The following is a 12,813-nucleotide window of genomic DNA, read 5'->3' on the forward strand; positions in this document are numbered from 1 at the left end:
ATTAGTAATTCATATTAATAACCATAGTAATACATGGTTGTGCTCACATTCTAACAATAAAGTATAGATAATATTAGTTAAATATTACATGTAATTTATATTAGTGTAATATTATTTTATTCAATCATTACATCATAGGGAAGATAGTGTACATATTAAGATTGTATTCAGAATTTTGATATACAAAAAAAATATTTAAATACTAAATAAATAATTAGTAATAATATATAACTATTTTTTAATTTATATATGTTCTGTTTTATACTGTGAAAAATCTCAAAATTATTTTTTTTTAATACTCACTTCCTAGAAAACCAAACAATAAAACTCGACATTCAACAAAAGTTATTTTTCAAAAATTAATTTTCTGAAAGTGGCCATTTTCTACTTAAACCACTTTCTTGCAATTAAACACCCACTTGATACTAATTAATACTAGGGGTGCAAATGGGTCGGATCGGATTGAGTAATGAGTGACCCAAATCCGATCCAGTCACTTGATCGGGTCTTAATGTTGGATATAGATCCAACCTAATTGAAAATCAGATCGGATCGGATCGAGTCTATAATCAAAAAGTCTATCCCATTGGGTCATTTGGATCGGATTAGGTTAATGTATAATTCGATCCCAATCTAAAAATTTTGGATCTGGCTCGGATCTAAATTCTGATCGGATCTTATTCATTTGATAAACCAATATATACAAAATTTATGACAAAAAAAATATTACTTTACTTTGACTATTAATTTATAAGCAAATTTTCAAAATCTTACAGTCAAATTGCATAAAACTGTGTGAAAAATAATAATACTACAAGAGCTTTTAGAATTCTAATCTCATTTTATTTGTTCCATAGTTTACATGTTGAATTCAATATTGAATTCGAATCGGATCGGATTGGGTCGGATCCAAATTTGATAAATCCAAACCCTATCTGAAATATTGAACGGATCCAATTTTAGAACCCGACCTGATCCCATAGATCCTTTAAAACAGATTGAATTGGATCTAAGCAGGTCGGACTGGGTCGGATCACGGGTCGACCTGACCCATTTGTAGCCTTGATTAACACAACTAATAAATACTATAATAATATTATTTTGTTCAATCAATACATCTTTAGGAAGATAGTGTACAAATGAAGATTAAATTCATATTTACTGTAGTCTATGAAAAATAATATTATTTAAATATTGCATAAATTATTAATAATAAGATATGATTATTTTATTTAATTGATATATTAATTTATATTTTACATTTATTTATTACAAAAAGTTTTTGAACTATACTTTTTAATATTTACGTCATCAAATCAAACAATAAAGCCCCACATTCGGCAAAATTTATTCTTTCAAGAGAAATTCTTTGTGCACGGGTGGTGTCGAAAATCCGATGTAGAGCGTATCGCTTTATGTGATTGGTCCACATAGCCACTACTGTCCAATGCGCACTTAATACCTGCAGTTCTGATTTTTTATTTAAAAATTTTGTATGACGAAAATATCCTTACTCTTTGAAAAAAATTATGATATTTCATAGCATATTATGATTTTTTACACATAGGATGTTATAATATAGTCTGAAAAATTATGATATTTTGTGGCATATTATAACATCCCACATCAAATTATGACTTTCTGCATGTAGGATGTCATAATATGGCTTAAGATGTTATAATATAAATCAGGATGTCATAATATAGAAGGAGCATTTTTGTCCAACCACTTTCCAACGTACATTTAATGCCTGCAGTTTCATTTTTTCGTTTGAAATTTTTGAATGACGAAAATATTTCTACTCTTTAAAAAAAATTATGACATTCTGCATCAAAATTATGACTTTCTGCACGTAGGATGTCATAATATGGGCATAAGATATCATAATTTTTTCAAAGAACATAACTATTTTTGTTATTCAAAATTTTTAAACTAAAAAATAAAATTATAAATATTAAATATATATTAAAAAATAATAACTATATGAATCAATCATCTAAAATGATGTACTCTATATTAAATTTTTTACATCATCGATGGTGCATAAAGAGTTTTTCATTTTTTTCAAAACATCACTTTCTCGTAAAGTTATCTTTTTCTACTTTCTTGCAGCCAATCCTGCGCAGCTTTAGCAGGCCCGCAAACTTTGGCCAGCAAGAAAAGTAATTTATGTTAGGTTGGTGTCCACTTTCTTACTTGGTCTAGTTTTTAGTTTTCCTGCTAGCCAACCTAGACCTTGAGGTTGGAAATTTTAGTTTCACTCATGGTGTTGAGTAGCCAAGAAGCATTTTGAGACGAGTGGAGCAGAAGCACTTAACGGTGCATCCTCATCATTATCCATACCGCCATGTCTCCATCATTATCATGTCACTGCTACTTGTACACATCCAACACGTCAATTCTTGGATCGCATCCTCACACCAATGTCAAAATACTTTGACGCCCTCCATCCATCCGTATAAATCTTGAAGCGATCATATAGAGAAGGATAAATCCTTCTTTCACATGAGAGACGTAATCTGATCCATTACAGGGAAGAAGGATTCACCTTCTTCAAATCCATCCACCGTTGAATCACCCACCACACAGAAAAGCAGTCCAATTCATCCATGTACATAGATCCCAAAACAAGTAGTTGATGATCCAATGGTAGATAGATAAATCCTTATTTGGTGCAGAGGATAAGACAGGATTCTTTGTCAAGGGGCAGAAATATCTGGCCCTTACCCTTTCTTTCGTTCCCATGTACGGATGATTCAATGTTTGCATCGTTTGGAAAAAAAAGGTCATAACTTCCATCAACAAAAAATAGAAAATATCATCAATTTTAGAAGATCTCTTCTAGTTAGGCTCTAAAACGGACTTCCTATCTAAAATGAATGTATATTGTTGTAGACAAGCATGTGTAGGCATTATTTTCTCAAATATAGTGCTCATCGAGGCTAGTCGGATTTCAATCTAGCTGAGTGCCGGCAAAAATTTTAAGAATATATTTGGTTTACGGTTGAAATCAAAATTTAAATAAATTAAAATTAGAATTAGAGTGGTCTTATCCCTGCAGCCTCCTTCTTGCCCTCCTTGCACCATCCCATGCATCCGACGGCACTTTCCGCTGGCCCTCTCCGCTATCGAGGCCGGAGGTAGAAAGCAGTGATGCTCTGGATGGGGAGGGAGAGATAGATTAAGGAAGAGGATCAGAGAACAGTAGATCAGCGCGAGCATCAAGTGGGCCCTTCAACCTCGTCCTCTACTGTCGTCGCTGCTACCAGAGATGGAAACGATTCTAGGGAGCCACCGCCAGCCTCCATCCTGGAAAAGGATTGCTTTTGAAGCTCCTTTCCTCTTTTCCCATTCCATGCTCGTCCCACCCCCTCCCACCACCACTCTTTCCACCAACCACTCTCCCATTATGCTCACCGAGTTCACCCTCATGGGCAGCAATAACGACACCGTTGATGACTGCTATGACATGAGCTTGGTGGATAGGTACAACATGGGGATGGAGAAAGTGTCGAGCGGATGCCAGTATGTATTAGGAATTAATGCTCGACATATAAAAATATATATATATATATATATATATATATATATATATATATATATATATATATATATATATATATTTGTAAAAAAAATATTGTAGGATTATTCTCATGGTTTATTAATTTTTTTTAGATAAAATATTTTAAAATTATTCTCTTCTCTTGATTTGGTAGGAACTTATCTTAATTTGATTTATTTTTTATTTTAGCAGCAAATAATTTACTTAGACTGTAAGTCATTGGAGATTATAAATAATCCCTATGATTGTATTTGGATAAATCATCAAGAAGTGAATCAAGTACTTTCTTTTAATCTTTGTTACTAAATTATTATTTCTCTCATATTTTTTTTTCTCTTATTCTATTTAACATAATGATACATTGGGTGCATGACAGATCTCAATGGACGGTGCCTAGCGGGTGGGTGGCGGAGACAGTGAAGAGATGGTGGCATGCTGAAAATCATATGGGGTGTGAGGTGCGATGGATTTTTTTTTTTTTTTAACAAATTTAATTAGTTTTCAATCTTAGAAGGGTTTTAAAACTGTATTTTTAAAAGATGAAATTATTTTTATTCAAAATTAAAATATGATCTTTTTCAATCAGATAATTAAAACGAGAATCAGTCATTTTTATTTTTTATTTCGGAACTCAGCTCCCCTCCGTCAAACACCCTCCAAGTTTAATTGGTTCAATCGTCGAGGCTAGAAATGTCAAGAGCGCATGCTTGTCATCATCACCTGCGCTGTCTTGATAAGTTATGAACTTTCAAATAATGCTTTTCCAAGTAATGCTGGATGCTCACCAATAATTGGTTCAATCGTCAAGGCTAGAAATGTCAAGAGCGCATGCTTGTCATCATCACCTGCACTGTCTTGATGAGCTATGAACTTTCAAATAATGCTTTTCCAAGTAATGCTGGATGCTCACCAATCAAGGTTTCACCATTTTGGAAGTACATTAGTAAAGACTTCGTTGTCTTTAATTTGGAGCTATGTGCTTCGTTCAAGTTGGGCAATAGGTATAATCTTCAATTTTGAGAAAAAATTATTTAAATTAGATTTAATTTTCAGAGAGAAGTCTAACCCAACCAATAAGATCTAACTTTCAAAGAAACTTCAATCAGATTGAATTTTGAAGCTCTAAAGTTTTTTTAAAGTCCTTTCCTTCCCCAACCGATACCAAGTTGCAAACAAAATTATATCCCAGCCAATTTTGAAGTCTTTAGAAAATATATTCTTGTTAAAAGTCTATTCTAGTTTTCATGCATAAACTAATTTATATTAAATAAATATAACTAAAAATAAAATTAGCATTAGCGATATATTACATTTTAATATATATAACTTACTCATTTTTTTCATATTTTAAATTAAGCTACGCCAAATTTGATTATGCACAACCAGCTCAAGCTTGGCTTGCACCCTTATAAGGTGAGCTAACTCAAATGAATTCAAGCTGAACACAAGCTAACTTATGAACAGTTTAGTGAGAATTCTAACCTTGATTGGTTTAAGCATCTAGCGGAGCCATCCATAACTTGGAATTGTAAATCTGTAAACGTATACATGCATCATCATCTTTATCAAGCCAAACAAACTATTGCACGACTTAAGATTGATAGATGTATGGTGGATACTAAATTCTAATGACTTTAAATTTGTCTGCATTTCAGGGCAATTTTTTAGATTCAGGCACGTCTAATCTCAACTTTCTAATGCATTGTTGAGCAGACAATGGTAAGCGCAAGTCCTAATTGAAAAAGAGAAAGAGATGGAGAGGGGACAAAAATGGTGCATGGCACCACCTTCGTATCAACATGACTTCTCCATCTCCACCTTCTCACTCGTCTTTTAAATTTGTCCTACCTTTGGAGTCCATCCAACACCTTGTGAAATGAATCCTAGCGGTTAACTGGATCTTTCTTAGTTGGTTGAATAAATTATTTCTTAAGAATAAAATTTTAGTATATTTGATTTAATATAATTTATTATAAAATAATTTATATTTAATTAAATATTTATTTTTAAAAAAAATTATGTAGAATATCTATTATATTCTTAATAAATATAAGACCTTTGCTTTTAAATTTTATATAAATAATATAATTATATTATATTAATATAAATATAATATTAATATATTATAACATAACATTAGATCATAATAATTTATTTTATTAATATAATACTAATACATATGGATATTATATTAATATAATATTAATATTTTAATATAATAAATTTATTAATATAGATATAACTATAATATTAAATATTATATTATATTAATATAAAAATTAATATATTAATATAAATACTATATTAATATTAATAAAAATATTATATTAGTATAAATATTAAAATAATATTAAGATATAATAAATATTATAATATAAATATAAATATAAATATTATATAATATATTCATATAAATATTAAGATAATATTAATATTATATTATATTAATATTTGTAAAGATAATATTTAAATAATATTTTTTTAAGAATTTGTATGCTCCACAATAATTCTAACTATCCATTGATATTTTACAAAATTTTAGTCGTAAATCTTAAAAGGATATATTTTTTTTAAAAAAAACATCATCAATTATCATTCGATGGAAAGTTCTAAAATCTATATCCTCTATAGATTTTTATTTTTCATGAAATATGGGAAGTATTTTTTCATAATTTTTTTTTTTTCATTCTTTCTCTTCTTAAAACTCCAATCAAACAAGAGGCTCTCTCTCCACTTTCAGAATTAACTCTTTCCCCTCCACTTTCGGTGAATCAAATAAGTCCTTGAGGTCTCTTTCATACCATAAACTAAATATTATTAATTATACATCAATCGAGGCAACATCTTTGGAAAAAAAAAATCATGACTGATAGAAAGAAATATCCATTAAATAATTCGGCCCTTGAACATGGCTACCTACGCTACCAAATCTTGTCGCCAGATCTTGAGAAGGGAAATTCCAACATCCCATTACACCATTAATTAAATAGTAGATAACGAGTATAGAAGAGTGGAAACATGGATGCTTGCCATGTCATGCATTTTCTTTTATTATTATTAGAATAATAAGAAATATCTCATATTTCATTATGATAAAATAAATATAGAAAGAGAAAAAGGAGAAAAGAATGAACAAAAGAAAAAAAAATAAAGAAAATGAAATAAAGAAGGTGATGATGGTAAAATGGATCATGTATCCTCATTATAACCATGCCAAAAGCCCATTACAATCTCCTTTGTAAGAATGATTGTACTAGACAGTTCAATATATACCGACCATCTATTATTATATCAGTACTAAATTGATATGCGGTATGAGAAGCATACCAACAACCAATATGTTGAATCAATTTGTATATATCGACATTATAATAAAATAGTATCAATATAGAATCCGATATTGAGATATCAAATTTTATCACTAACATCTTGTCACCGGCCATTAAACTTATTTCTCTGTATGCATGTTTTCATTACTATTTTCGGATTTGCGGTATTCATATCTTTCTTTCATGTATCAATCTGACGTTCGAGGTCTCCCTCGTATGGATGACTAAAGCTTTCCATGCCTGACTCAAGGATCCATCTTTTGGAAATTGTGTTGCCTTATTGCTTTCAGGAGACTCTGTCATGACTTCTAGAAGGGAGTATTCGCTCATGGGTCCTAGCACGTGCGAATATGGAACCCGTCAGTCCGCAGCCAGGAACTCAAAATAGCGCCGTTGGTTGAGAAACGGTCATTCCCTTGGACCTTGATGCATACCATTTTGACAGAGCTGAGAAGCTTTGTTGGATTTTCCTCATGGATATCGGCGGTCACGGTCGTCCACCAATGTGGCAGGACGTCTCTATGGATGTCTTGGTGGGTTTCTTTGTCATGCTGGGGTCAAGGCGTCGTGCATGTTCCAATATTAACTCGGGTAAAGTTAAAGAGGCCCTTTTCAACTGTATTATCCTTTTAGTCGTGTTAATTTTAATAATCTAGATTAGCAATGGAAATTCACATGCTTCAAGTTTTGGGCCTCTTGTGGGTAGACTTTTTAATTGAAAGGAAGAAGATTTAACAATCATGTTTCGCCAAACTTGAGTGTTTTTCTTGATGGTGTTCATTTCTCTAATCCAAGTATTTGAAGGTAAAATTTTGCCTCCAAATGTTTCAATTATAATAGTATAGATAAACAGAGGTAAGTAAGGTCCTATGTGATCCAGGAGGATCTCTGGATTCGACCTATACTACTTTGACCATTATGAGTAAGAGACGAATAGAATTCAAAAGCAAGATCCATCACATCAGAAAGTCAAATCATATACCAAACTTCAAAAGCTCGTAACTTGATCACATGATACCTAATTGAAATGATCTTTTCTTTGAAATCAATATCTTTTTAAGATGTAAAACTTTAAACTAGCCTCCTAGGGGATCCAATCGGACTAAAATTCCAATATTTGATCTTTGAAACCGGCTAGTTAAACCAAAAATTTTATTTTCAGAAAAGATTTTAATCAGATATTGTCTTCCAATCTATGAAAAATTAAATGGAGGTGATAAAAAATAAAATTGATATAGAAGTTAAAATTTATCTCATGCAGAATTTTAATATTTGTTCATAATTTTTTTTATATTTATCATAATTTTTTTAGAGAGTTAATCCTATTCGAATTAGAAAAAAGAATTCGAAAAAAAAAAATCTAACCCAAATTATGTAAAAGCGGATCTCATGACTTTTGAAATGAAGGGCTATGTACTTTAATTTTTGAAATGAAGGATCAATCAATGCATAAAAAAAGAGAGTTAAGTATACTTTCACAATTCTTTCATCTTATTCCAATCTTTATTTGGAGAATTGAGTCAAATAGGTTGAAAGAGATAATGAGTATTGTTGGGTATAAAATACCCTTCAGCCGAAGTTCGTGATAGGAATGACCCTCCGGGGATCCAACTGATTTTCGACCTCCGGCAACATCTCTTCAAACCTCCCGGGCGGCCGAGCCTCCGCCACACTCCCAAATTTTGCCGACGGACAGGACCCCGCCAGCGTCGACCGGATCCTTCGCGACGTCCAGACTCCTATGGGAGCCGGACCTCGCCCACGACTTCATCTGCAGACTCCGTCCGGACTCCTACGGGAGCCGGACCTCGCCCACGGCTTCATCCGCAAGCTCCGCCCGGGCTCCTACGGGAGCCAGGCCCCGCCCGCGACTTCACCTGCAGACTCCGCCCGGACTCCTACGGGAGCCAGACTCCGCCGACGACTCCTGCTGTAGGTAAATTTTGTTCGGACTCCTACGGGAGCCGGACTTCGTCCCTGATTCTAATTGCAGGTAAACTTCGCCCGGACTCCTACGGGAGCCGGACCTCGCCCACAGCTTCATCTGCAGACTCCATCCGGACTCCTACGGGAGCCGGACCTCGCCCACGACTTCATCTGCAGACTTCGCCCGGACTCCTACGGGAGTCGGACCTCACCCACGACTTCATTTTCAGACTCCGTCCGGACTCCTACGGGAGTCGGACCTCGCCCATGACTTCATCTGCAGACTCCGTCCGGACTCCTACGGAAGCCGAACCTCGCCCACGGCTTCATCCGCAGGCTCCGCCCGGGCTCCTACGGGAGCCGAGCCCCGCCCGTGACTTCACCTACAGGCTCCGCCCGGACTCCTACGGGAGCCGGACTCCGCCGACGACTCCTGCTGCAGGTAAATTTTGTCCGGACTCCTACGGGAGCCGGACTTCGTCCCTGATTCTAATTGCAGGTAAACTTCGCCCGGACTCCTACGGGAGCCGGACCTCACCCACGGCTTCATCTGCAGACTCCGTCCGGACTCCTACGGGAGCCGGACCTTGCCCACGACTTCATCTGCAGACTCCGTCCGGACTCCTACGGGAGCCGGACCTCGCCCACGGCTTCATCCGCAGGCTCTGCCCGGGCTCCTACGGGAGCCGAGCCCCGCCCACGACTTCACCTACAGGCTCCGCCCGGACTCCTACGGGAGCCGGACTCCACCGACGACTCCTGCTGTAGGTAAATTTTGTCCGAACTCCTACGGGAGCCGGACTTTGTCCCTAATTCTAATTGCAGGTAAACTCCGTCTGGACTCCTACGGGAGCCGGACCTCGTCCCCAACTCCAATTGCAGGTAGACTTCGCCCGAACTCCTGCGAGAGTCGGACTCCAAGCTCCTCTCAGACGGGTAGCTAGCCACCTCTCTCTGTCAGACATCCCAGCCGAACTCCGACCGATAGGCCTGGACCCCCTGGCAAGCCACAGCAACAGCCACGACTCCGCTCCACCTCCTGCGACGGATTCCGCGCTGCTCCATCACCCCCTGGCAGGCCGCAGCAACAGCCATGACTCTGCTCCACCTCCTGCGACGGATTCCATGCGGCCCCATCACTCCCTAACAGGCCGTAATAATGGCCACGATCCTGCTCCACTTCCTGCGACGGATACCACGCGATTCTTCCATTCTCTGGCAAGTTGCGACAACGGACGCCGCTCCGCTCCCCATGGTGGACTCCACGTGGCACGCCCTGATGATAGCCACAGGTCTGCTCCACTACTCTCCGTAACAAACTTCCCCTGACTCTCGGTGACTCACTGCCAGACGGTTACAGGCATCGCTATCAGTTTGTTGCCCCCTCCGGCTATAAAAGGGGGGACCCCAGATATGTTACTCTCTAAGCTCTCATTTCCTACCTAAAAACTCTGCTAAAATTTTCGTTCGAGCACTCCATTCTTGTTGAGGCAGAGAACTGACTTGAGCGTCGGAGGGTCTTGCCGGAGCAACCCCACCTCCGGTTTAGACTTCTTTTGTAGGTCCTGGCGGCGACCGCGACTCCCTCGACTCCAGCTTCTCCGGTGCAAGCGAATTTTTGCACCAACAGGATTGGCGCTAGAGGAAAGGGATGAACCTCCACAGTACCCTTATTCTTAAAGGAGTGCTCAACGAGATTGCCCCCAGGCATCTTTTCCGGCGCCCTCTCCTCCCTCCTCCACTTGGTCTTTGCTCGATGCCTCCCCGTAAGGCGTCCACACGACGATCCACGGCCTCCGCGGCCAGATCTCAGGCTCCGGCCTCACCTCCAGTTTCTCAGCCTCCTCCTCCTCCTCCGACGACGACGGTCGGTATGGAGCAATTTGATCTGTTGGCACAGCAGGTCAGAGGCCTCACTGAAGCTGTGCAGGCCATGCAGCAGCAGCAGCAGCCGCAGGCATCAGTGCGCCCGGAAAGGGAGTCACCGGAATGCTAGAATCTGGCAGTGGGGTGGGCCACATGGGCCAGCCGCCCCGTCTTCCCTGGGAAGATGAACCCGAGGGTGGAGAGCCCTCAATCGGATCATGACTCCACCCCTGAAAGATCCCTGCCTCCATTCTGCCAGAGGACCCTCGAGACCCGAAGTCGAGAGGATTTCCTGGACCGGAGACTCCAGGAGATGAACCGACGGATTGAAGAACTCCGCCATGCTCCCTCTGCTTATGGTGAGGATATTTGCACTGACCCTCCCTTTTCTCAAATGATCATGCAGGAACCGATCCCGCCAAACTTCAAACTCCCCCAGTTCGAAAGCTACGACGGGACTTCGAATCCAGTTGATCATCTGGAGGCCTTCCGGACGATGATGCTGCTTCATGGCGCACCCGACGCCATTCTGTGCCGAGCTTTCCCATCCACCTTGAAGGGAGTGGCGAGAAACTGGTACTCGACGCTGAAGTCGGGTACCATCTTTTTCTTCGATCAGATAAGCCACCAATTTGTGGCCCATTTTGTCAGCAGCCGGCACCCCCGGAAGGGTTCGGAGTCCCTCATTAATATCAAGCAGAGGGAGGGGGAGTCCATCCGGGCCTACATCAACCGTTTCAATGTCGCAGCACTGGAGGTCCAGAATTTGGACCAGTCGGTAGCAATGGCCGCTCTGAAGGGCGGCCTTCAGAAGAATGACCTTTTGTTCTCCCTGGAGAAGAAGTACCCCAGAGATTTTGCTGATTTGTTGGCTCGGGCTGAAGGGTACGCCCGAGCGGAGGAAGCCTTCAAAATGAAGGATGAGGAGACTGCGAGAGAGTGGCAGGCGGGAGACTCGAGTAAGCCCGCAGTTGAAAAGAGGCCGAGAGAAGCTTGGCCACGTTCTCGATCCCCTCCTGGGCACAAGCGTGTCCATACTCCTCTCCGGGTACGTAGGCAGAGAAGTTCGGATCATGAGGTTCGGTGGGGTTCTCCACCGGAAAGATTCCGCAACTACGCCCCCCTCAATGCCTCAAAGACCCAGGTACTGATGGAGGTCAGGGAGCAGCTCCCTAGGCCAGAGAGGATGCGCACACACCCCGGGAAGCACAACCCCAACAAGTTCTGTCTCTACCACCGCGACCATGGCCACGACACGGGGGAATGCATCCAGCTCCGAGATGAGATCGAGGAGCTCATCCGGTGAGGTCGACTCGACAGGTTCATTCGGCACCGGCCTGAGGGTAGAGAAGATCGGCCAAGGACCCTGCCGCAACCTGAACCGCCAAGGAGGGAGGAGCGGCCTGGAGATCGACCTCCCATCGGGACCATCAACTCCATCACCGGAGGCCCTCAAGGAGGAGCAGACCTTCCACGATCATGGAACTCGGAAAATCTATAAATGTACTACTCACGACTTTGCTTTGAATCAAAATTCCTTTCGATTTCGCATGTCTTTCCCTTTTGGTATGAATTTGTTACGATTGGGGATGACCCCTTCAAACAGTTAAAATAAGGTCATGGTAGGAACAGGAGGAGAACCTCGTCCTAACATGAGCAAAATGAAAGTTCGATTATTTTAAGATCGGACCGGGGGAGAGGCCCATATAACGGCCCTTGAGTGCCCCCACGGTCATGTTAGGAACAGGAGGAGAACCTCGTCCTAATATGAGCAAAATGAAAGTTCGATTATTTTAAGATCGGATCGGGGGAGAGGCCCTATAACGCCCTAATGTGCCCCCACGGCCATGTTAGGGACAGGAGGAGAACCTCGCCCTGGCATGAGCAAAGTCAAAGGCCCGGTTCTTTTAGACCGAATGGGGGGAGAGGCCCTACAACGTCCAAATGCGCCCCCACAGCCTTGTTAGGGACAGGAGGAGGACCTCGTCCTAACATAAGCAAAGTCAAAGGCCCGGTTCTTTTAGACCGGATGGGAGGAGAGGCCCTACAATGCCCAAATACGCCCCCACAGCCTTGTTAGGGACAGGAGGAGGACCTCACCCTAACTTGAGCAAAGTCAAAGGTCTGGTT

General features: G+C 40.2%; 1 protein-coding gene across 1 annotated transcript; it reads left to right on the forward strand.

Annotated features, from left to right (window-relative positions):
- Nucleotides 1–2,514: 2,514 nt before the first annotated feature.
- On the forward strand, nt 2,515–7,611 carry LOC140851725 (uncharacterized). Its single transcript, XM_073243804.1, has 3 exons — nt 2,515–3,525; nt 3,939–4,020; nt 7,182–7,611. Exons 1-3 carry the CDS (start codon nt 3,272–3,274, stop codon nt 7,194–7,196), a joined length of 351 nt encoding a protein of 116 aa, XP_073099905.1. The 5' UTR covers nt 2,515–3,271; the 3' UTR covers nt 7,197–7,611.
- The last annotated feature ends 5,202 nt before the right edge of the window (nt 7,612–12,813 follow it).

Source organism: Elaeis guineensis, chromosome 9 (assembly GCF_000442705.2).
Source record: "Elaeis guineensis isolate ETL-2024a chromosome 9, EG11, whole genome shotgun sequence".
In the NCBI taxonomy this organism is placed as follows: domain Eukaryota; kingdom Viridiplantae; phylum Streptophyta; class Magnoliopsida; order Arecales; family Arecaceae; genus Elaeis; species Elaeis guineensis.